Source organism: Panthera uncia, chromosome D4 (assembly GCF_023721935.1).
Source record: "Panthera uncia isolate 11264 chromosome D4, Puncia_PCG_1.0, whole genome shotgun sequence".
NCBI lineage: Eukaryota > Metazoa > Chordata > Mammalia > Carnivora > Felidae > Panthera > Panthera uncia.
The window spans coordinates 74,135,139-74,161,491 of NC_064807.1; the positions used below are offsets into that span (position 1 = coordinate 74,135,139).

The window sequence follows — 26,353 nt, forward strand, 5'->3', positions numbered from 1 at the left end:
TGAAGTTCTTACAGAGGTTAACAATTAAGATGGCTGGGATAAAACTGAGTCGGAGTGAAGCACAGACCCATTTGATGAAAAGTTATAAAAGGAACTGGATGTTTATAAGAATCAAGCCTTAAAATATCTTCAAATTCCTGAACGACTGTCACTTAGAACCAGGAGAGGACATATTTTTATTGAGCTACTTCTATGTGCCAAACATTGCTCCTAAGCACCCTACCTGGATTATTTTCAATTAATAATCTATTATTTTAGCTACTGTAGTTAGAAACGATTCTATAAAGTAGACATAAAACCTTCAGTAATGTGCCCAAATACACAAAGTAATCTTGTAGTGAAGGTGATATTTGAACCTTTATCTCTCTGATTCCAAAGTATATGTTCTGTCTAATAAGTCAGTAGGTAAGTCTATTTCAGTATAGTGTTGATGAATGGAACTAGAGACCAGGATAGGAAAATATTTTGACTCAATAAAAGGGACATTCTAGTAGTGAGAGAACAAGCTGTTTAGGGGTCACTGGGCAAGCTTCACTTGGAATATTCAAATACAGACTCTTGCAGGGTATAGTAGAAAAGATTCAAGCAATAGACTAGGATACGTCTACATGCCTGGACCCCTTCCAGTTCTGAGTCTGTCTGCTCTTTATTTCTCATAGGCATTGTTTTGATCATAAAATAAAAGAATGAAATGTGGAAAAGGAGAAGGAAAAGCAAGAGGAAGAACAGAAAGGGAGGAAACATAAGTAAGAGCTTATCTTTACTCAGCACAAGACTAAGCTTACTACATACCAGGCACAAGACTAAGTGCGTTAAATGCCCATCTCATTTAACAGAATAACCTCAGAAATTAGGTATTATTATTATTAAACCCACATCACATCTGAGGGAACTAAGGCTCAGAATTCCTGGCCAAAAGTCACACAGAGAAAAGGAACAGCCAGGACTTGATGACAGATTTGATGTACATCAAAAACAAACTCATAAATCCTAGATTAGAAAGCTCAGGTTATTCTATTAGATCCTTGGGGTACAGGTGTATCAATACTGGTTGTGGTAGAATGCCAAAAAAGTCAAACCTGGTCAACCTTCTAGACCTAACTACCAAGTTACAGGAAATGCAGCGGCAGAGGAACATGTTAAGTGATACCATGAGGATGCAATGAGCAAAATCCAGGCTGTGGAGAGCTCTACTGGACAAATGATGCAGTTCTTGAAAAATATCACAAGGAATAAAAAGAGAGTTAGATAAAGGAAGAAACCTACAGATTAAAAGAGACTTACTTATCAGCCCATCACAATGTTTAGATCTTATTTAGATCCTGCTTCGATCAAACAAACTTGTACCAAAAATATAAGACAATCTGGTAAACGCGAACAATGACTAGATATTTGATGATATTGAGAAACTGTTAAATTGGAGAGCATGGTAATGGTATTGAAGGTCTTTTTTAAGTCTTTATCTTTTAGAAATATGGGCTTTAACATTTGTACATAAAAGGCCATAATGTTTGAGGTGAGAGAGCAGGTAAGGTAGGCTTAGTGTGAATTGATCACTGTTGCAACTGAAGGTGAGAGGTCCATGGAGGTTCATTACACTAATTTCTCTGCTCTGATGGAAGTTACAGTTCTCTAAACTAAATCGTTTTGGGTTGGGTAGCAGAAGTGGGATTTAACAGCATCCCCTCAAATGGGAAAGTGTGGAAATAAAGTTGAAAAAGAAAAGAAACATGTGGTCCCAGGAGAAGCCCCATTCCTCAAGGTATTCTCCTCCTCCCAGGACTTGAGTTTACAACCTGGAACCCTTCCATTCAGAAATATTAGGAATGACACGACTCTATTGACCAAAGAAGGCACTGCACAGACTGAATGTATAATGGTACAAACTCATGCTGCTTTCAGCTACATCTGCCTGGTGAATTGTGAGACACATCTGGAACAACTTTTTGGTTCTTAGAAATAGCAAGAGAGTTGAACTGTTTGTGAATTCTTTCTGGGCCCTTTGCATCACCGCTGACTGAAGTTGTCTAATGACCCAAGAAGAGACCCTGTGAACAGGGATAAGCTCCAGAAGGGATGGGGCCTACAGCTTGCTCCATTCCTGGAAGCCAGGCACTGCCCTGGCTGGGGTAGTCTTTGCATGGTTGTGTGATGGATGAGTTGTTATAGGTCAGCTGGAAAAGAGATCCCAGCCCTGGTTCTGATATGTTTTAGCCCTTTGGGACTTTGGCGGGTGGCACCTACCCTTTCTAAGCCTCAGTTTCCTTTTCTGTAAAATGAAGATAAATATCACTACCTTCCTTGGTCTATTGAGAGGATCAAGGGGGCCAGTGTGTGTGAAAGCACCTTGGAGGCATACCAATGTAAGTTGGTAATTCATTTGCTTTTCACTCATTCAATTCACCTATTCACATTGAGAATTTACTGAATTTCTACTATGAGTCAGGCACTATACTGGAATGCTGGTGCAATGCTGAGCATAAGTTTGCCCAGACCTTTGTCTCATGGAATTTACCCCCTAATGTATAAGACAATCATTTGAGTCGATTAGGAAAGATATTCTAGAAGTAAGAGAAACAGGATGCTTGGGGTCACTGAGCAAGCTGTTACTGGGAATGTTCAAACACAGACTCCACTCCAGTTTGTAAAGCGCAGCAGAAGGGAACCAAGTAGACTAGGGTTGGACTAGATGCCTTCATTCCCGAGTTTACCTGTTCTTCCTTCCTCACAGGCACTGCTGTCATCATAAAACAAAATAATAAAATGTGGAGGAGGAGGAGACATAGACATTAATCAATTTCAAAACATAAAAATTATAATTAGAAGCTTTGATAACGGCTATGGAAGAAAGATAAAAAGACTCAAGAAAGTACATAAACAAATAAATGGGGAGCTTATCAAATCCAGAAGCTTCCACAGCAATCTGGCGGGGGGAGTAGCAATTAACTCAGAAAAGAAGGAAGAGGGATGAAATCCATGCTAGTTAGAGGGAGCAGCATGAGCAAAGGCTCTTCAGCACAACAAGATATATAGCCTTTCCAGAAATTGGATGATCACCAATGACAGAAAACCAGAAAGCAAGGACGGTAGGGGTACCAATGAGTTTTAAGAAGTTAGAAGGGCCAGCCAGTCCAAGCAGCCCCATGTAGGCCATGTTAGTAAGTACCATGGTCTTGATCCTAGGCAATTGGAAGGCAGTTAAGGGTTTGAATCGGGAAAGTGATGAGCGTAAGTTTTATTTTTGAAAACGTCACTAGCTGCAAGGAAGAAAATTAACTACAGGGGGCAAGGACTGTTGTTAGCCAGTGAGGAGACAATTGCAATAGTCCAGGTAAAACTTGAACAAGACTGGGTAAGAGTGAATTCTTCTGAGAAATTCTTAAGAAGAAAAATCTGCAGGATTTGATAATGGGTTATAGTTTCAGGGGGATGAGTGCAGGAAGGAAGAAAAGCATCAAGAATCTACTGTTTTCAGAATTTGTAAAAAGTGAGATAGAAAGACTGCCTAAAAAGGCAGTCTTTTATGGCAAATGTAGTGTCCACAAGACTGAAGCCACTCTATTTCCACTGGATGAAGGGAGTCAGCTCTGGAATGAATTGCAAAGTGAATCAGCATAGACAGTAGAAGCAGTCAATTTTTTTAAAAAAAATTTGGCCGTGAAGTAAAGAAATGAAGACACAGTAGCTGGAGAAGGTAATATAATGCAGTGATAGTGTCTGTAGTGCGCATTAGACTTCCATTTATGATAATTTAAAAAGTTGAAAGGAAGTAGCTAATAAAGAGTACAGCAAAGTGAGAAAAAGCCCAGGGGCTCAGGTTAAACCCTGGTTCCTCCACCTGGTCCTATTTCTAGGGACTGGGGACAAATGGTGTAACATCTCCATGCCTCAGTTTTCACAATGGAGAAAAAAAAAAGATAATAATAATACCCACCATGTGAGGTTGATGAAAAGGTTCAGTGAACTAAGTACATAAAGAGCTAAAGCTGAGCTCCTGGCACAATTGAAGTGCTCAGGAAATGGTTGTTATTAAAAGTACAAGGGAAAGACATTATGCTATTCTCTTTTTTATCACATTTGCTAACCGAATTCAATGCCCCATGGGGCAAGGGTAGGGGGAGGACGCCCTTTGCTGTGACATGCAATAGTGTTTGCATTTGCTAAGTCTGTATGTCTTGTAGATCTTATTGAAGCTGGTCGTCTTCTGGTCCCATGAAATAGCTACGTTTTCCAGTTTTGCAAGTAGGCAAGCCAAGCATTAAGTTCCTTTTTTGTAATTGACCATGAGCGTGTTGAGTAATGTGTGGATTATTTCTCCCTCTTTTCTTTGATCTTCTCTCTTGCCAAGGATTGCCTGACAGTCTGGTTCCTGGCCAGTGCACCTCCTCAGAATGCACGGGAGAAGGAGAGGAAGTGGCCCACAATAGCAGAGATTTACGCCAGATTATAAGTACTTGACTTTCTTAATCCCTAAACAAGGAATTCCCTGAAGGAACTTCAGAATGAAAGGGACCTATGATAGTGGTTCTCAAGTTCAGTGTGCATCAGAATCACTCTGGAAGCTTGTGAAAATGAAGATTCCCAGCCTCACCCCACCTGAGAAAAAATAATCAGTAGGAGGAAGCCAGGAACCTGCATTTTTAACAAATGCTTCCTCCATGCCCATCCCAACAGATTCCGAGTGAGACCCCCTGAAATCCAGTCTCCATATTCCACCAGCTACGTCGCTTTACTGCTTTATTGTTTTTTCTCTTCACTTTCTAATATACAGTATAATTTACTATTCTTATTGTTTACTTTTTGTCTCCCACACATGCTCCAGTAGAAATTAAGTCTCCAGATGGTCAAAATACATGCCTGTTTTTCTCTCTAATGTATCTCAAATGCCCAGCATAGTGCCTGACCCAAGGGAGACCCTCAGTAAATACCTGCTAAAATTATTTGAATTGAATCCCCACACTCCCAGCCACCTCATACAGGAACTTCTGCAATAGAAACCCCAACTAACTGGTCATCTTATTTAAGTCTTCTATAATGTTTGGGTCCAGAACATTTAGAAAACAGACTGATACCAAGATTTTTTTTCCAGGAAAAATAATTTGATAATGTAGAATTTGGTATAAATTTTTGGAGGATGGAGATCCAAAGACACTTTGAAATCAGAGATAATGCAGACCCCAAATTTAATAACCCTTGGTTATTACATAGCCTTGGTCCCTGAAATTCACTCTTCAGCTGTTGCTGTAGTTATTCACCTAAAAGTCACATTTATTTTCACTTTTTTTTTTACGAATTTAATTTTTTTAATGTTTTTTTTATTTTTTAGGAGAGAAAGAGAGAGAGAGAGAGAGAGAGAGAGAGAGAGAGTGAAAGCAGTGAGGGGAAGAGAGAGAGGGAAAGAGACAGACAATCCCAAGAAGGCTCCATGCTGTTAGTACAAAGCCTGACACAGGGCTTAAACCCATGAACTGCGAGATGATCTGAGCCAAACTCAAGAGTTGGATGCCTAACCAACTGACCACCCAGGCGCCCCTAAGATTTTATTTTTAAGTAATTTCTACACTCAACATGGGACTTGAACCTACAACCCCGAGATCAAGAGTTGCATGCTCCACCAACTGAGTCAGCAGGTGCCCCTAAAAGCCACATTTAATCATGTCTTTCCCTTGACCCAAACCTTGAAGGAGGACTCCCTATAGTTTACATGGTTCCTAACTCCCTCAATGCAGCATTCAAAGCTTCCCACAGCTCAGGCTTCTGCACATCACTTTTCCAGTTTGATCTCTCCCAAACCTCACACCTGTCACAGAGTGACTGATGAAACACATAAGCTTTAGATACAGACATCCCAGACTCACATTCTGACCCCACAAGTCCCTAGCTATGTGATCTTAGATAAGTTACTTACCTCTGTAAAGCCTCAGGTTTTGCTTTTTAATTTGTGAAATGGGCATAATAGTGCATACTCAAATGTGTTGGGGGGGGGTGGGGTGAGAGAACATATATTAATATACATAAAACGCTTAAAAATGCCAGGCATAGATTTGGCACTCAATAGCTGTTGAGTTTTATTCTCCTATTCTATATGTTTGGCTCATAGTATCTGAAATAACTTTTTTTCCCCTTCCTTTCCAATATCCCCTAGTCTAGACCAAGGTTTATCAGACTTTTTTTTTTTTTTTTGTAAAGAACTAGAAATGAATGTTTTTGCTTTGTGTGTCATACTGTATTCTGTGGCTACTACCCAAGCCTGCCGTTGCTGCAGGAAAGCAACCATAGATGATATGTAAACAAACGTGTGGCTAGGTTTCATAAATGTTATTTATAAAAACAGGTGGCGTGCTGGATTTCACCCATGGGTCACAATTTTCCAACTATGACCTGAACTAGCTTTGGAACTTTACAGAACTGGCTTCAAGCTTCTCTGAGACTCTGTGTCCTCATCTATTAAATAGGGATAATAATAGTACTTCCCTCATGAATTGTTGGATGATTAAATGAGATAAAAGCATGTAAAGCCCTCAGCACAGTTTCTGGCATATGATAGGCATCTCATCGATAGTATTATCTTCATCATCCAACGACCTGCCTCAAGCTGTTCCATGATCTGCCCACATCCACCTTGCCTACTGCAAGAACTTTTCCAGACTCTCTCTGAGTTTCTTTCTCCCACTTTCTAACACTGTTGGAATGTCAATTGTATTATTTGAAAATAAGTCATGCATGAATGTAACATATGCAAGTAATTATAGTTACTTCTGTGACTCCTCAGCTTCATCCACTAGACTGTGAGCTCCTTGAAGGCACAATCTGCATCTGATTCCCCCCTCTGAATCTTGTTCCCTTGCACAGTTATCTGTCACACACTACGCACCCAAGGAAGGCAAGAAGAGGGCAGCGATGGTGCTACAGTGATGGTGACAGCAGCTGTGATAATGGTGGTGGTGATGGTGGTAATAATGGTGTGGGGGAAGCGGGGGTGATCTTGGCTGACTTCCTTTCAAAGAGCAGTCATTTGGAATTCCCTTCTCAGTGAGAGCCAAGAAGTGTAAATAGAGCAAACAAGTCTTTCTGGCAGAGAGAGGATCTGCTAGAGGGTCAGACAACCACAAGACCAAAATTATACATGGCTCTTCCTAGAGCAGCATGAAAAGAAAAACAAAACAAAACAAAACTCACATGACCGGAAGTCAGGAGACCCAAGCACTAGGAAATAATCATCCGTCTATAGAGTATTTCACAGTCTTCAAATTGCTAGCAAAGGGTGTCTTAATTTTTCTACATGAGAGCCCTCTGGTAAAAGTTACCACTATCCATTTTACAGAAGAGGAAACTGAGTCTCAGAGAGATGAAGGGCATCACTGAGGCCAGAAGCCATGCCTAACTGCTTTGAATTCAAAACTGGTGCGTGACTAGAGCAAGCCACTCCTCAAATCTAGGTCTTACTTCTACTATTTGTGACATAAGAGACTTGATCTGTAAGATGAACAGGATGTGGTTTTAACATCCCTCTCTACTCATAAATGCTGTGTCACTGCAATAAAGTGCAAGATATGTACCTATTTCTCTTCCAAATATTAATTGAAGGAGCAAAACTGTTAATATATCTGGATGGGAAATAAATTGGAGGTCACAGGATGACTCTTCTAACCTCAAAGTATTTCCCTTATTTTCAGGGTAAAAGTCAGCTCTGACCCTACCGCAGCACTGGGAGGTGGAGGACGGGGGGAGGGTGATGAAGTTAGCTCAGAATTCTCATGGTACAGATAACAAAGACCACAACAGTAGAAGCATCCATGCCCAATGCCATATGAGTCAAGGCCAGAGCCTAGTTCAGATTCCAGATGTCCCAATTCTCTAGTTGTCCCAAAGAGAACTCCTAGCCCCAACATGGATAGAGATAGATACAATGCCTAATTTACAAATGAGTACAAGGAAGGTCACCCAGTAGCCAATGGCAGAGATGGGTTTCAAATCAAGCTCTGACTGGCTCTGCACCATGACTCTGTTCTGTCTCCCCCACTCGCAGCCTCTTCTTCTCCTTCACCCAAAGGCTACATTAACAGCCCCACAAAGTCTTATACATTAAGCACTAGCTGTGCTGTGGTTTTGGGCTGTGTAAGGTCATTTAACAGGTGGAGGGAGGAGATTTATATATAAACCAAACTGTCCATCATAAATCATTTTTTTCCTGCTTTCTTTGTTCTAAATCACAGTGTGACATCTAATGAAGGGCTCCTTTCCAACTGAGGCACAAGGAGTCATCCTATCCTATGTATTTACGGAGACGGATGCAAGGAGACCCCAACCACCAAAGGAGCTGGTGTCCAGTGGTCCCCAGGGCTATTCAGAGCACATCCTAACCTTGGTCCAGAATGAGAGACCAGAACTGCCTTACAGACCTCAGACAAGCCACACCCCCTCTCTGATACTTCCTACCATGCCATAAAATGGGACTCAGAAGTTGCCTGAACACCCCCAAATAATTCAAGGGAGTCAGGGGTTCTTACATAGAAGACTGGTTCCATTCCACATCAGGAGGTCTGTAGGAGAAGGAAATCCTGTTATGCTTTGTGGCACTCCACCTATGACTTCCCTTACCAACAGAATATGGACTCCAGCCAAGTTTATAAAGTGAGAAAATGTTCCTGTATTCCCTCCATTCATGATCTGCCCTTTTGGGTTACCCAGTGATGTCTCCCATGCAAAATACAGATCTTACTCTAGAATGTCATGTCCCTAGCACTTTGGGCATCTGCAAAGTTACAGAGTACTACTTAGAAGAGGAAGTATCAAAGGAAACTTGAAAAAAGGAGGGACCAAGTTGAGATGAACATCACTTTTATCATTAGCATAGAGAATGTCTGTCCATTATATGCAAAGTGCCAGGCACTATGCATTCGTTATCTTGTTTGATGCCCATAAAGACCACATTTTACAGATGTGGAAATTGAGGTTTGGAGAAGTCATTCAGCATCACACAGTGAACAGGACATTAGGGCAGGATTCCAACCCAGCCTGAGTAGAGCAACAGAGCCTATACTACCTGATTCCACTCCAACGAAGTTTCTTGCAGGAAACTCAGAAAGAAACTCATTCATCCTCTCTGCCTTTTCAGGTAGGGAAAGAAACACCCAGAAAGGAAAAAAGGACTTTTCCCAGCCTTGCTGTGCCTCAGTGTCAGAGCCCATGCCAAGGTTCTTTTGTGTGTTATGCATGTGTCCTCCACCTCCAGCTGTAGAGAAAAGCAAAGAGATGGAGAAGCCAGGGGAGAAGGATCGATGGGGTCTGGGGAGGCAGAAAAACAGATGACTGCCACAAGGGGAGTGGCTGCCTTCTCATCACACCAGCCTCATTCAATGGCCATATTCCCCTCCCCCAGATCATTTCCAGACCTACAGTCGGCCTTTCCCACCCACTCCTTCCTTAGCCTAGATCTCCTGGAAAAGCCTAAGTTACCACAGCCCCTAGACTGTTATGCAACTTTAAAAAGGCCTACCATTGGGGGTTGGGGAGAAGAAACTTGGATACTCGAGGAAGCCATCTCCTCAACCAGCTCTGATGTTTCTGAGCAGGAATGACTAAGAGGAGCAGAGCGTGCGGCTGAGAACACATCACCCCTGCCTGTCCGCCTGCCCAAACTCTTCCCAGGCTCCCCACTACTGGAGGCCAGACTCCTCCCCACCACAGCCTTCCCAGGCCTGCCTGGCCCAGCCCTGCCACTGTTTCCTCAGTGCTGCCCATGGAGCTGCCCCCGAGTCTCGGCCCCTGCCACACAGGTTCTCATTCAGTTTCTCAGGCAAATGGGCCAGTTCATTCTTCAGGCCTTTGCAGGAGTTGGGTCTGCAGTGTTGCATGTGCTCAGGCTCCTCGCCTTCCCCCAAACACAGTCCTCCACATTCACCTTATGCATCCAAGCCCTCTTAGATGTCACTTCCTCAGGGAAGCCTTCCCTAACTCCACAAGACCTCCTACCACACTCTTCAACCCACTGGCCTGGACTTCCCTTGGTACTTTGCAGTCCATCTTTCCTTGTATCATTGTTTCATTAATACCCGTCTCGTCCGTGTGAGGATAAAGACCAAGTCTACGCATTACACTCTACTTCTCAGGGCATGACACAGTACTTGGCATATAGTAAGTCCTCAAAAATGGTGAATGAATGAATGAATGAATGACTAGTGCTTCAAGAGTCCCAGATCTCCTATAAGGAGAACAGTGACATCTAGTGACTGCTTTCACACTCTTGGGCTTCTCTGATAACATCCCACCAGTTGGCCTCGAAAACATCTCGTTGGATTTCCAAAGAACTGCGTATTTCGCTGATGCCAAGGGAAGCTGGCATAGAATCCAGACATGGGGGAATCTGATTCCTAAGCAAGGAGGAAAGGAACCACCAAGCCTCTCGCTATTGCATGTGCCAAGAACACATCACAAAAGTCCTGGGACTTCGCGAAGATGGTGCCACATCACAGATGAGGAGAGTCTGGCCCAGAAAGGCAGTCACTGGGCCAAGTTTACAGAGCAGTAAATGGGGATTCTCACAGCCTCACCCACCAAGTCCTGGAGAGCAGCTAACCATGATGCTTCACTCACCCACACTGACATAACACTCTTTGGACCATCTTTGGTATTCGGCGGAAGCTACCACAGCCTCCTGAGAGGTCTCCCCCTTTGCACCCTTGCATTTTTACACTCATCTCTCACCCTGAAGCTGGAGGGGTGGAGATATATACATATTGGGCTTTTTTGTTATAGTTAGTGTGGAGACCTTTCATGCACAGAATTAGATTATCCACGATGCTTACTTCATGATTCAAGCTCATTATTGCACCACGCGTGGTTAGGCTTTATGTATTCATCCAGTTAGTGTTCGTTAATTAGCTAGTTTTAATACTTTAATAAACTCCCACAAATCCACCACCCAAAATGCCAGCTAGGAACTTGATTCCTCCATGTAATGAGGGCTCCCTCAAGCCATTGCCCCGCCTCCCTGACTTAAGACTACCATCATCCTGAGTCCTACGTTCACCATTTCCTTGGTTCCCTTTTAAAATAGTTTATAACACCTGTATTCATTCCAAAAATGTAGTGTATTTGGCGTGTGTGTATCTGTTTTCACTTAAAACAGGGGAGGGGTGCCTGGGTGGCTCAGTCGGTTGAGCATCCAACTTTGGCTCAGGTCATGATCTCACAGTTCATGGGTTTGAGGCCTGCATCGGGCTCTGTGCTGACAGCTCAGAGCCTGGAGCTTGCTTAGGACTCTGTGTCATTCTCTTTCGCTGCTCCCCCACCCCGCCCTCAAAAATAAATAAACATTAAAACATTTTTTTAAAAACAGGGAAAAGGGTATCATGCTATATAAAATATACTTTTGGGGGGGGGTGCCTGGGTGGCTCAGTCGGTTAAGCATCCATCTTCGGCTCAGGTCATGATCTCACAGTTTGTGAGTTTGAGCCCCACGTCAGGCTCTGTGCTGACAGCTCAGATTCTGTGTCTCCCTGCTTCAGATTCTGTGTTTCCCTCTCTCCCTGCCCCTCCCCGCTCATGCTCTGTCTCTCTCACTCTCAAAAATGAATAAATGTTAAAAAAATTTTTTTTAATTATACATTTGGGACTTCTATTCTTCATTTAATATTATGTTTGTTCATCTCATATCAAGTGTCAGTATAATCCATTTGTTTTGTCTGCTGTAGAGCATTCCACTGTATGTATATTCCATTATACACTTATTTAACTGCTCTCCCACTGAGGGGTCTTCTGCGTCATTTCCAGAGGGCTCCTTCTGCTGCACAAACCTAACCTATCTAATCCTTCCTGCATATCCTAAGCATCTCACTGCCCTCCAGACAGGTCCAAATTCTATGAGCTAGTTTTCTACAACCTGTATGATCAGGCTCCTTCTGACCTCTCTAGCCTCATTGTGCTTTCCTTTTATCTCTTGATCTTAGTCACGGGGGATGTCTTCCAGTCTTCGTATGGATCATGTTCTTTTCTGCATCTGGTCATCTACCTAATGCTTTCCCCACCTCCTTACTCTGATCCCCTCTCTGTCCTCTATGAAGCCCTACCTGACCACGTACCACCCTCTAGCACTCAGTCCAATAGAATGCTATGGTGGGAACGCACAATCCATAGCATCCTATTGGTGGTGGTCAGGGATCTACCAGAGTATCTTCTTTGGAGGTGCAGGGCCAGCTATCTGGGAGTGCTGCAGAGGGAAGCATGGGGACCAAGTAGAGATGCTTTAACCACTTTCCTCTTCCTAAGTGAAGGCGTGGCATCACTATTCCTGGTTTTTAGGAATTGGGGTTCCTGAAAGATTGCATTTAGAGAAACTGTTCATTAATACACTTTTGCAAACCAGTGAACCATTTATATGGTCTCTTCAAGCCCAGGCATACTGTAATGGAAAATGAGAAATGCAGAAAGAGGAAAAAGAGGAGATAGAACTTCGTGACTAAGTACATGGGCTCTGAAACAGACTAACTTTGAGCAAATCACTAAATATCTTCGAGGTTTCCTTACTTGTAAAGTGGGCATGACGTTAGGATGAACCACATGGAATTACCATTTTTATAAATTAAAAAATGATCCACAGTTGGTAATTTCATATGAATCACACCAATATTTATATGTATTCCATAGATCTGGAGGGAAGATTAAATGAGATAATCCAAGTATAGCACTGAGGCAGAGACTGTCAGGTTTTCAACAAACACATTTATCTTCTTCTCCTAGGCAAACAGATAGAATAGATTTCCCTGTTTTTGTTTGCAGACAGGTGTGTCCAATGGCTGAGTTCTAGCCAAGGGAGTGGAACTGAAATGATATTTGTTACTTTCAGGCTTGGCCCATTTCAACTTCTCACGTATGATCCTCCATGTTCTTCCTTCTTCCACAGCAACTGTGGAAGCATCAGGTTGATGGAGCACAAGACAGAACAAGGTGGGTCTCTGAACCATTTCTCAGAGTAAAGCCACTCATCATCAGAAACATTTATCTGGGACTCTGCACAAACAAGCGATAGCTTCTATTGTCTTAAGCCATTGAGATTTGAGGATTTGTTGGTAATAGCAGCTATATATGTACTTAAACCATGGTAAGGAATCAATAAATGCCAGTCATCACCATGGTGATGATGACAAGACAATCCCAGTGGACAAAGGGCCTACAAGGGCAGGAGGCAGGAAGATAGATACTTAAATGTGACACGATGGCTGTGTCAGGGGAGCTCACCTCCTTGGTACCATTGTCTTGGATGAGGGTATACAGTGGTACCACACGGTTGATTTCCAGCAGCACTGGCGTGGGGCTCAGCTGCTCCTTGCCCGGCCGGCGGCAAAGGTGGCAGGTAGAGGGACAGCGGCCTTTCTCCTCACAGCGGATCTCCACACCTGAGATGAGCTGGTCATCTGACAGCATTTGCGCCGTCAGCAGACCTGAGAGGTAAGTGATGAAGGGCATGGACTTGAGTTCCTTCTTGCTGCCCAGCTCTGTGGTCTCTGGAGAGGAAAGAGAAATTCAATATTGTTCAAAAGGTCAGACTCTTGAACCCATAGGGTCCAATGTGCTAAGGAGGAGGTATCCACTGGAAAGGAAAAAAACAGATGGTAGAGTGGTTTGCTCATGACACCTTGGAAAGCACACCTGCTTGAGGACTCAAGGTGTCAGAATGGTATCTTGTTTTATAATTCATGTTAAATAGCTCCTTACTTTCTCTGGGCCTCACTTTCTCCATATTGGAAGTTGGTTGCTTAGACAAGAGGATTCTCCAAGGGCCCTGTAAGATGTAAATATCCAAAGAAATTTTTCCCAACAGGAAATTCCTGTCTACTGTCAATTTACATAAATTTTACCTTTCTTTTGAGAACTGGCTCCAGTCCTGTATTTTCCATGAAGTTTCATGTAATGGCGGAAACATAAGCTGGAGTCCAATCAATTTCCATTTAAATCCCTATTCTGTTTGAAAATAGCAAGGGGTCTTGGGAAGGTCTCTTAATACCTAAGCGCCTTTGGAGATTAATTCTGTAAAATGGGGTTATAACGTTAACTGAAACAGTGATGAGTGGTAAATGAGATAGAAGGAGGTGGACCTGCCTGGAAAAGAAATGATTGCCCCTTTCTTTCTGTGCTCCTCTGGTCCCTTGTTCAAATTTCTTTTCCTATCTTCTTCATGCGCACGCTGAGATCTAATTACACATGCTCCATTCTGGGCTGTCTCTCTTGATCTGTGCAGTTAGCATTTCCCACTTCTGTGCTTCTGCCCACTTTCTCCGCTGCCTCTCCAAACATTTACCACCCATCCATGCTCCATTTCAATATCCCCTTTTCGGGAAATCTTTTCTCCTTGCTCTAGCCCTTCTTCTCCGAAGAAGCATTTCCGTTGATAAGGCTTTTTCTTGTTAAGCTCATTTTCTCATCTCGTTTTCTGCTGACCTCGCTAACCATATTATCGGCTCTTGGAGACGGGACCATGTCTCCCACTCCTGCCTCCCGCACCCTGTCCGCTTCAGTGTCCAGCACGGCACTAGGGATATACTTAAGACTTCATCAAAGAGGAAGATTATGGAATCTGAATGGCTAGAATGACATCCATGATCTAGTCGGGAGGCTCCAAAATCCTTCAGAGGAATTCTTATGGATCCCAAGAAGCATCTCAACAGATGCTTGCAAAGGACAAAAGGGAAACTGGGCAGGTGGCACTCTAAACCCCACCTCTCGGCTTCCATTAGAGCAGTGCTACTTGTATCTCTCCTATAGACTGGCCTTCTACATAAGACTTCATAAGAGAGTGGTCTACAGCCATGCCAAAAAGCTTGAGAAAGCAAAGTAATTGTACAACCCAGGGAGCTCCATTTACATCAGAGACTTTGTGAATGGTGTTCTCAAACTTACGAGATGCATAATCTGAGTGGCAAAACAGGATAGCCCTGTAAGTCATAAGGGACAGAGCTTGGTCCAGACGGCAGTTTCTTCTAAGCCTGGTAAAGTGAAGGCAGGCTCCTGCCTCAGTGGAAACAGGGGCCCTGGGCACCAAGGCCTGAGAGAAAAAGTAGGGTTGTCTCCTGCTCTTGCTCTTGGCCTGCAGTGACATGCAGCGGCGATCTGGAAATGGGCTTGTGAACGAGAAATCAAAATAAATGCAGCCTTCATTCATTACTCTCTGGGCCCTCGGGCCTGGGATCTGGGCTCCACCTTTTGTGTCTGGCTGTCAGCAAATGCTTATGAGCATCAGATCAAAGACTCTGAGGGAGGAAGACAAGGCAAATTCCAGCTAACCAATCCTTCAGAGGGATTAAAGAAGGGTAGTTACTAAGATAAACAAAACAAAGCTGTGAAGAAGGCATCTCAGCAGCTGGGCAGACAGAGACAGTCTTAAGTACAGACAAGTCGAAAGAAGATGATGATGATGATGACTTCTGGAAGTGGAGGCCAGAAGGAATAGTTTTGGAGAAGGGTAACTTCAAACTTTGGAGAGAATAACCATTGAGGGGAGAAGGTCAGAGAGCAGTCAGAGCTGTGAGGACACTAGTGAGACAGTTAGCCCACACTCTGATCCAGAGGTCAGCAAACTATGGTTCATGGGTCAAATCCACACCTCAGCCTTTTTTTTTTTCTTTTTTGTAAATAAAGTTTTATTGGAACACAGGTACCCTCATTCATTTATATATTGTGTATGGCTACAATGGCCCAACTGAGTAGGTGCAACCAGGACACTATGCCCCACGAATTCTGAAATATTTACTATCTGATCCTTTACAGATTAAGTTTGGGAACCTCTGCTCCAGTCCTAGGTTATAGCTGGGGAAACCGAGTCTCAGAAAGAGAATCTACCTTTGGTCACACAAGAATGTGGCAGTATAATGGTAACATTGGAATCAATTAGGCCATCAATACACTTACATTGTGAATCTCCAATGAGAAAAAAATAGTGAGGCACCTTTTCTCCATAAAACATCTTTCAAAAAACTATTGAAAAAACATACATTTGAAAATGGTAATCTGGTATAACCCTCCCATTTTAAACAAGGGGAAACTGTGTCCCAAAGAAAGACTCTCCAAGGTCATACTCTGAGTTTGGGTTCCTTTCGGTACATGATTCCAGTCTCTTCTGTTAACCAGTTCATCACTTAAACTACTACTTTTATCTTGTATTTTAAACCATAGATGGCCCACCCCTCATAGCACCTTGCCACATGCACATAATTTAACTATGAAGGAAATAAGGTGTTGGAAGTAAAAATTCCCTTGATCAAACATTCATAGCCACTGGGTTAAAGATATAACTATCCATTTAACAACAAAACAAGCTATAGGTCTTTGCTGGTCTGTTTTTTCCAATAAATCTCTTTCATCTTTTTTTTTTTTTTTTCAATCTATCAATCCTACAGGTGGGGTTAAAAGCCCACGGTCTAGACTAACAGTTGCACTACAGTAGCAATATAGAATTCCTAGTTGAACACAGAAGCTGGTTTTGCAAAAGGAGGGTCCTTGAGTATCACCTGGTCCAACCCCATTGCTCAACAAATGAAGAACTTGAGACCTAAACAGAGAAAGAGATTTACCTCTATATTCCATGCACATTTATTAACAATGATCCTTTTTGTAAAGATCGCTTCATGCCTAAGTTATGATCTGGATGAAAGTTACAACAGGGAAGACCATTAACCATTCCATTAATTATTCCTCTGTAGACATGGCAATTGTGAAATCTAATTATTTCTGATCCAACCTCACTCTGTGGCTAAAGTCATCTTTAGTTCAAGTGTCAGTTTTTCAGAAAAGCCTTCCCTGAACTCCATCCCCATGCCACCAATCTACATAGGGTTTCCTATTAAAGATTCTTGTAGCATCCTGTTCTATCCATCACCTCTTAATGCGTCCAGACTATAAACTCCATGAGGACAAAGACCGTATTAGTTTTGCTGATTCCCATACCCACTTCACATAGAACGTGAAACACTTCAGGTTTTCAGTAATATTTTCAATAAATATTTGTTGAATATGTATTTATAGACCCTGATCACTGTACTATCTTATCAAAGCACTGATAAGTCGAAGAACGAAGATCTGTGCATGTCATGACTAACAGTTAATTGATGGCTTGTAATCAAGTGGCAACCTCTTCCCAAAGCAAAATTAGCTTTCTCAGTTGGAAGGTGTATGGATGAATAGCTGATCAATTTGCCAGTTGCTCTGACCTCCCCTGGGTTTTCACATAGGCCCTTGCCATTGAGGGGATGGGAGAGTTCACTTAAAACAGCCTGTCTCTAACAGGCAAGGATCAAGAGCATTTTTGAAGAGACTTATCCTCTGTTCACATTTCCCATCCCTCTGAACAATGCTTCCAAAATAGGATCATGTCTGGTTTCAAGCCCAATTCAGTTCCAATGACACTACAACCCATTCATTTGAGAACCTGCCAACTGAACTCTCTTTTTTCTCCTCCCAAATTCCTGCTGGGTCTAATTTTGTTGCCACCAAAAAAAAAAAAAAAAAAAAAAAAAAGAAAGCAGCAGCCTCAGTTGAAGTGACAAGTCCTTGTTGGGAGGACAGCCAGGGCTTTCCGGCAGGAGGCGATGGCACTGCTTGCCCTCATCCAGAAAACAAAACAAAGGCAGCAGACGAAGGGCTCCGGGGAGAGCCAAAGCCGTGCGAATGTTTGTTCAATATTCGGCCACAGCGCAGGGCGCTGCCTCCCAAGTCAGACAGGCTTGCTTTGGCAATAGGCTTGCACTTGAAGCATTTAAAGGCTCCACAGGGACCAGAGGGGCTCAAATTAGAAACGTTAAGGGTGGGGGGAAGAGGGTGAGACTTTTATATCATAAAGAATGGCCTTTATTACAGCAATGGCCTCCCAGGAATTGCTGAAATGGGATCATTTCTTAGGCGGAGTTACTGTCTCCTGTTGGAGGAAAGCAATTGCTCTGAGGCCTGACTCAAGGACCCACACAAATATCCTGAACAAAGGGAAAGTAGCCAGCCGAAAGGCCATCGGCAAGGCCTGTGCTTGTGCGTTGTGCAATCCAAACTCCCCAGCCGAACAGTCAAGGTCACGCATTGTCAGTGTGCCCTTCGTAAGTCACGGCACCGACCTGACTGAATGAGTTCTTGGGAGGATCAACGACGATGCCTGGCAAAGGTTAAGCTCTCAGTCTGTATTAGTCGTTGTTGTTGCTGCTGCTGCTGCTGCTGTGGTTGTTATAATTCTTACCGCTGCTGCTGCTGCTCACAGGATGTTACAATTGCAATTTCTACGGAGACACCAAGATAGAATAGAAATGAAATCCCAAAGCCGAGCCCCAATATGCAGGATTTACAAAGGAGATGGATCCTAGTTTCAGAACTCCAGAATCCTCCACCAGAACAAGGAAATAAAACAAGGTCAGAGAATAGACGGGAAGGATTTAGGAGAGATTTGTTTTAGACAGGCTATTACCTGACGTTTAGAGTCTCCAGCACCCCAGGTGAGACATATGTGGAGCACGGTACCTTTTCATCCCATTTTGTAAGAAGGATCCTCAAGAGTGCCTCTTGGAGAACTTGGTAGGTGCTCCCTACAACTGGGGAGATAGTGGACTAGAGTCTTACGCCACCTGCAAAAACTCTACTGACCTGTGGCAACACCACAGGTGGGGGGGGCGGGGCGCGGGCTACACGGGGATGAGGCCCAAATCCCAGAGGCTGCCAAAGTGAAAATGTTCCAGTCTTTCCCCTGTACCAGGTGTGAGTCACATAGGAGAAAGAGAGACCTGGAACGGTTGGTTCTAAGTCCTACCCGAGAGGAATTCTAACAGAGATTGAGGGGTTCACCCCAGTGAGAGTCCCTATGAGATAGGCCACTAGAGAAACACAGGTGGAGGGAGAACAGTAGCAGGCAGCCTGAGAGAAAATGCATCATCCCAGGTCTTGGGGAAAGCTCCTGAAGAAGCCCCCAAGAGAAAGGGCTAGCTTTAAAAACTGTCAAGATCAGAGAACACAGAGCCATATACAAGGGTACCAGGGTAAGGATGACCTTCCTAATCCTTACCATTTCCTCCCTCTGCTTTGACCATGGAGGGAGAGGAAAGAGAAATGTGAGGTAGAAAAACAGAATGAAGGCCAATCTTGCCCCACCTCTTAATGCCCCCACCACTGGGGAGGGCAAGGAGATGTGATATGTCAGATTTAGAGATCTGATTAAAATTCTCGGACTGGACAGCCTAATTCCTGACTGGAAACTGTGTTAGCAGCTCAAAACGTCTATATCACTGTCTAGCCCATAAAAGTGAGAACAGATTAGATGTGCCCTGCTAAAATCTTCATCTAGGAGCAGAGGAAGATTATCCCGCTGAATACATTAAAAGGATCATGAGAAGCAAGTCACATGTATACTTTAGAACGTACATATATTCATAAACTGTACTGTGAATTTTCTCCATTTATATTATCAACCGAACCATTTACATCATCTTCATTAGAGTGCTTATCACATTTTTAATTTTAGTTAATATGCTAGTTCAATTAATAACTGTGTCCCCAACTAAACTACAAGCTCCATAAAAGCGAGGACCACAGCCTGTCTTAGTGACTACTTGCATCCCAGCACAGAGTTCACTGTCTGACGTAGTATAGGTGGCTTACAGGTTAAGTATCTGCATAAATGAACGTGATCTGACCCTCTTTCCCTTTAATCGCTTCCATTCCTATAACACTTGTGAGACTTTAAGCTCGCTGTCTCAACTTACCACCATAGTTCCAAAGGCAGATGGTCTTAACCTTACTTTATTAAGGTACAAATAATAGCTCAGAGAGACAAAGTAATTTGCCCAAAGCCAATTAAAGTTAGTAACTAGCCTAGTCTTTTTTTTTTTTTTTTTTTTTTTTAGCAGGGGCGCCTCGGTGGCTCAGTGGTTAAGCGTCTGACTTCGACTCAGGTCATGATCTCACGGTTGGTGGGTTCAAGCTCCATGTCAGGCTCTGTGCTGACAGCTTAGAGCCTGGAAGCTGCTTCAGATTCTGTGTCTCCCTCTCTGCCGCTCCCCCACTAGTTCGCACGTGCACACACGCATTCTCTCTCTCAAATAAAAGTGAAAAAAAACCCATTAAAAACTAAAGTTTACTCATTTATCTTGACAGAGAGAGAGAGGGAGGGAGGGGAAGAGAGAGATCAAATCCCAAGCAAGCTTCACACTGTCAGTGAAGATCCCAACACGAGGCTCAAACCCATGAACCGTGAGATCATGACCTGAGCTAAAACCAAGAGTAGGCTGCTTCACCAACTGAACCACCCAGCGCCCCTAGCCTAACTTTTTGTACTGGTCCTCCTACTCCTACCATTGTCTATGTTTCCCCTCCCCAAATCTTGTAGCACTAACTCTCACTCTTGCACAACGAGTCTCTGTTGAAAACACTTGGGCCTTCTCTGTTGCTGTTATGCCCAGACAACACCGCCAGGCTCCCTCACCTCTTTCCATGGACTAAAGCATCTCACGGGTAAAAGGTAGTTTAAAGGTCACCTGGTCAGAAATTCCATCTGATGTTCCATTTACCACCAAATCATCCTCTTCTTTTTGGAAACTTTTAATGATGTAAAGCTCATTATCTTTTTAGGCTTCCAGTTCCATTATGGGACAGCTCTGTTAAATCTAGATGGCTTCCCACCCAGGAACTGCATTCTTCATCCTAAGCATCAGACCCAGACCCAGAGGTATGCACTTTATGCTATTAGGACACCCTATCGCAGGTCCTCAAGCCTGTCCCCTCCTTGGGGGTCATGCTAAGATTAACCAACGAACTAGGTGGAGGAACCGTGGGCATTCCCGAGTGGCTTCTGATAAGGTATAAGTGTCTCAGTGAGTTTGAGTATGTGTATGTGAGTATGTGCACCCGTGTGCATATTTAAGGAATGGAAGGGAAGGCAGGTCTACAAAACTGCCAAATCCTAGGAAAACTGATCTCCTGATCTGACCTAATTCACAGCTTCTTCCCAAAATATACAACAATCAGCCCATTTGCAGAGGGCAGCTATAGCACACAGACTTGCTTGGGTGTGAATTCCACCTCTTCCATTTCCAGGTGGGGGACCCTGGACAAGTCAGTTAACCTCTCTGAGGCTCCATGTTCTCGCCTGTAAAATGTTGATACTGTTAGTACCTAAATCTTGGAATATTTGGAGGATCAATGCGAAATAGAACCCGATGAGGAATTTACAAATTCTAGGGTGTCCGGAGCATCGTCAGAGTTATTTTTGTCCCAGCCCTTGGCCTTCACCTCAGCGTTATTCAGTTCTTGTTCAAGTCTGGATCTGTAAAGCTTCCCTTGTAACCTGCAGCGCTTTAACCACACTGTCAGGAATTTCTCCCCAAACCACCCACTTTCTACCTAGTGGAACACGGCAGACAAAGGTAGAATTGAACACTTAAGTCCAAAGCTACTGAGTTAGATTCCCTGATTTAGGATCCTTCTGGGCAAGTCACTACCTCTCCAACCTTGGTGTTCCTCGCTTGTAAAATGGGAACACTAATTCCTGACTGAACTGCTCTGAGCGTCAATTAAGAGATGCAGCCCCACCAGATTTATACCGATGATATCATATGGCTCTTCCTATCATACCACAAATTAGGAACAGTTGCCCCCTTTTATAGATAAGGAGACTGAGGCTCAGAGTGACACAGTATAACCTCACAAGAAGATACCTGTTTCAAGTGAAAGCAGTAACATCTCTGAGGAAGCAGTTAAATCTGAGGAAAATACTCTCTGCAAGGCAAAGAGGGCCAGCCCTATACACTGCCCAGTACCCAATATCCCAGTGGTGGCTAATGTCGTTTAATGTTTGTTTGCAAATTAGAATCCTTCAATTTTTTTTTTTTTTCAAGTACTAAAATTCCTGTGTGGCTCTGCTGTCCTAAAGAAATTAATGGGCAGAGTGAAGAATCTCAGTACAGTTCAGTGGACCCCAAAGTGGGTCTTTCCACAGTCCAAGGTGTGCTCAGGCTTCCTCTACCCCTCCTGGAAGGGAACAGTCAGTATTGAAGCTTATCATTTACTCCTGCCTGTAGTGGGACAAGACGGGCCCTGGCCAGTAAAGGGAGGCTGGAGAAAAAGGTCATCTGTGATCTCCTGCTGCCCTCTAGTGCCTGCTTAAGATGATTGCTCTTGGGAAAAATGTGTTCTTCCATGCCAAAGAATGATTGCTGTGTGCAAAGCAACTTGCTAGGAGCTGAGGACAGCAGGTAAAACAGTAAAGCCTTGGCTAAAATACAAGGAAGCCTAGTGTAATTACCGTAAGGCAACCATTTGCTTAGAAGGCCTATTTGCCAGGTTTGCAGCCAGGCAATGGGGGGCAAGGGAGCTGAGGGGTGAAATTATGAGCAACGATTTGTTTCAATCCCAGCAGTACCCAAATATAGAAATTGTACTGAGTGTATCCACTAAGGAGAAAAAGCCAGACAAGAGGGAAAGAAGACACGTGGGAAAGATCATCAATGGAGCAGAATCCTATAGGAACCAGGCAGAGATAAACTCCCAGGGAGTACAGGAAAGGATGTGATCCTAATATAAGACAAATGTAAGTTGGAATTTTATCATGAGGCCAGGGCCTCTGGGCACAGCTGTGCAAGTTGTGCACACATGTGACAGTAACAAGGCAAGGGGGTGAGTAGGATCTGAATCCAGACTCAGCCCCACTAGCTGTGCCTGTGCCCACCGGATTGAATCCAAGTAGAAGAGCACTATTTCCTGATTTCTATAAAAGCTAAGTCATGGGCTAGCCGAGGCCTTGCATGGAACCATGAACATGCTGTCAGAGCCTCTGCTCTATTATGTTTAAAGTAAGGCTAGTCTCACCGACGGCACAAAGTTGTTAGAATCTGAGATAATGTATGCCCATGCCACCCAAGAAATTTCAGTTCTTATTGTTACTACTATTATTATAACAAACTAGTTTTATTTTTAAGAGATGGTGGGATAAGTCCTTCAAGAAAGGGAAAGGGTAGAAAGGAAATTCACATTTCCTGAGCTTCCCTTATTTTTTTGCCAAGCACAAGACATTATGAATCTCACTGGCTCCTCGTGACAGTGCTTTTGGACTAGGGAGTATTACAATTGTCACAACCATATTTTACAAGTGAGAAAACAGAAGTTCTGAGAGGTGACAGACTGCAGCCAAAGGCTATTAGGCATTCAGGGCAACTCTAAAGCCCATTTTCTCGCCAATGGAGCACAGAAGCATCATTAAGAGGAGGCCTGTCCTCTCCTACCTGAGATCCCATTCTCCCTGTTTCTTAAAAACTCTGCTCAAAACTTACCCCCTTCAAGGAAGCATTCCAAGATTAGTTAATCCCCAATCCTTTCTCCTCCCAGTAGCTTCTTAGGCTAGGGGTCAAGGATGAAATGCTCAGAAGGTATCATTCCTGGATAAGGCTTAGGGAATGGAGGTCTCTGGAATGCTAGTAACCTGCTTCAGACAGAGACTCCCAGATCATGCTGCTTGGAAATGACCTTGAAGCAGGAGAGCAGGCCGACAAGACATACCTGGTCACCCTGCAGCCAGCAGGAGGTTGCCAGATTTGAACATCAAGGAGGGTGTGACCCTGAAGTAGGGTCATTTGGAAGCTCTGGTGTGAAGGGCTATCAGAAAACAAACTTCTACTCTCTGGCCACTTTCCCAGGAGGTTACAGGCTTGTGACTACACTTCTAACTCTTTCCCCTGAAATCTTAATACTCAGGTTAAAAGGTCATCTTTAAACATGCTGACAGGCAATAGTTTTGGAGAACAGATTCAAGGTGAGTTACTTCTCCCTTTAGCATCCCTCTTCCCTGTAAGTGTGCTGCTAGGGATAAGGAGAGGGTCTAATGAGCCCACCCATCAAAAAATAAAATAAAAATAAAGGGCTAAGACCATTAAAGACTCCTTCTCATATTGCTGAGGGAAGCAGTAAAATTAACATTAATAATAGCTATGGGGCTCCTGGGTGGCTCATTCTGTTGAGTGTCCAACTCTTGATTTAGGCTCAGGTCATGATCCCAGGGTCATGGGTCAAGCCCCATGTTGGGTTCCGCACTGAGCATGGAACCTGCTTAAGATTCTTCCTTTCTCTCTCTCTCTCTCTCTCTCTCTCTCTCTCTCTCTCTCCCTCTGCCCTTCTCCTCCCTTCATGCTCTCTCTCAAATTAAAAAAAAAAAATTAGGGGCACCTGGGTGCCTCAGTCGGTTGAGCATCCGACTTGGGCTCAGGTCATGATCTCGCAGTCTGTGAGTTCCAGCCTCGCGTCGGGCTCTGTGCTGAGAGCTCAGAGCCTGGAGTCTGTTTCCGATTCTGTGTGTGTGTCTCTCTCTCTCTGCCTCTCCCCTGTATCTCCCTCTCTCTCTCTCTGCCACTCCCCCACTCATGCTCTGTCTCTTAATGTCTCAAAAATAAAGATAAGCATTAAAAACAGTTAAAAAAAATTAAATAGTAGCTATGATTTTACAGGGACATATCACAGCTCAGATGTTCTGTCATTTACTATGTGTACATTGTCTCCTGTGGTCTGTAAAAATCCTAACAGTGAGAAGTAGGTTTTGTTATCGCTTTTTAAAAGATGAAGAAATGGGAGGCCCACAGAGAAGAAATCAATGGTTGGAGTGAACTGGATTTGCAGCCACTTTGACTGGTTTTACTTACTCTAAGCATCTTTCACTATTGTAAGCTGTGTCCAATCTGCTAGACCACTGGAGATTCAAGGCTAGGCAGTTATAAATTCTGAAAATTGAATGTGTAATTTCTGTTACTTCTGCCCATTACATCATAGTGATTAACAATAAAAACCTTAGCATAAGAATCTATGGACAATCAGTAGGTAATTGGTTGAAAAATTATGGTGTATCCAGACGGTGGAGTCTATTTACTTAAAAAGGGAATTAGGACAATCTTTATATGTGATATGGAGTAATCACAAATATATTTTATTAAATGGAAAAAGCAAAGTGCAGAACAGTGTTTATAGTGCTTTCTTTTGTACAAGAAAGGAACATAAATATATATATTATATAAATATGGGATTTATATAATATGTATATATGACCTATATACAGATTAGATAGATTTTTCAATAAGTAACACTTAAACAATCAACTCAAACAAAAAAAAAAAAAAAAAAAAGGTAAACCAAGGGGGAGCAAGGAAATAGGGCCAAGGGGACAAGGATAGAAGCCAAAGTTTTTTGAATATATCTTTTTTTTTAATAAGTTTTAGCTTTGGAATCATGTAAAATTATTATATAATTTTTAAGTCAAAAAAGATAAAAACAATCTCTGCAAATTAAATGCAAACTGAAAAAAACATATATATATATATATATATATATATATATATATATATATACCACAGAAACAATAATTATTTTAAGTGGCTTTTAAAATGCAGAAATTTTGATTTCATGTTTAATGAGAAATATTCCAGAGGAAAAAAAAATCTGCAAATAGAGCTTAAACTAAGATTTATTGCTAGCTATAGTATTGGTATTGTTATTTTGTTATTTATTTGCTATAGCAAATAAATAAGCCATTACATTACCATCATTAGGAATGAACATTATAAGCAGAAGAGGCAACTACTTCAGGTAAAGAGTCAAAGAAGGTGAGAAAAATTCTGTACACTGAAATTTTCACTGGAAATCATATAAACTTATGATTTATTTTTATCTTTTACAAAATAAGCATTTCATAGTTGTCTCCACTGAAAAGACCTAGAAATGATGACAGCTAATAGCAATGAATATCCCTACTGCCTAGACTCTTGTTTTGAAATACCATTGCCCACTAAAAGAAACAAAAGATTCTTGGAAAAATTCCTTACTCCAGCTCTGGAAGAGGTATGATACAAGCTGTGCCTGGGACATCTTGCCGTGCCAAAAAGAAGGATCTGCCAAAGGCTGATGTGGTCATTTCAAAAGGACATAGAAACCCATCTAGAGGGGCTCACACTGGCCTAACATTGATTGAATAAACTGAACATCAAAGAGAATAATGACTGAAATTGATTGAAATGGATCAAATAAATAAGTTTCCTGTAATTCATAGTGTACTTCAAACCAAAACCAAAGCCAAAGCCAAAACCAAAAAGCAAACAAAGCCTATTGATCACCATTGGGGATGGCTAGGACACTAGGTCATTATCTGAAAATTGATAAAGGAATCCAGTAATAATCAAGTTTTATTGCATGAACTGGATTTCAGGGTAAGTACCCTTTTCTTTATGGCAATACTGCCAGTAACAAAAGGTTGGAAGAATGACAGAATTACAAAATTGCCATTTTGTAAGCTCTAATAAAACAAGAGATCTGGACAGCTCTCATCAATTAATCCTAAAATCATTAGCAGAAAGGA

The 26,353-nt window shown here is 42.7% G+C and overlaps 1 protein-coding gene across 1 annotated transcript in view; it reads right to left on the bottom strand.

The window, feature by feature from the left end:
* Positions 1 to 26,353, bottom strand: part of LOC125920717 (astrotactin-2) — a 243,710-nt gene that overhangs the window by 171,207 nt on the left and 46,150 nt on the right. Inside the window, exon 4 of the mRNA XM_049627838.1 lies at positions 13,240 to 13,505. Within this exon, the coding sequence (XP_049483795.1) occupies positions 13,240 to 13,505 (266 nt within the window). The remainder of the gene's footprint in view (positions 1 to 13,239; positions 13,506 to 26,353) is intronic.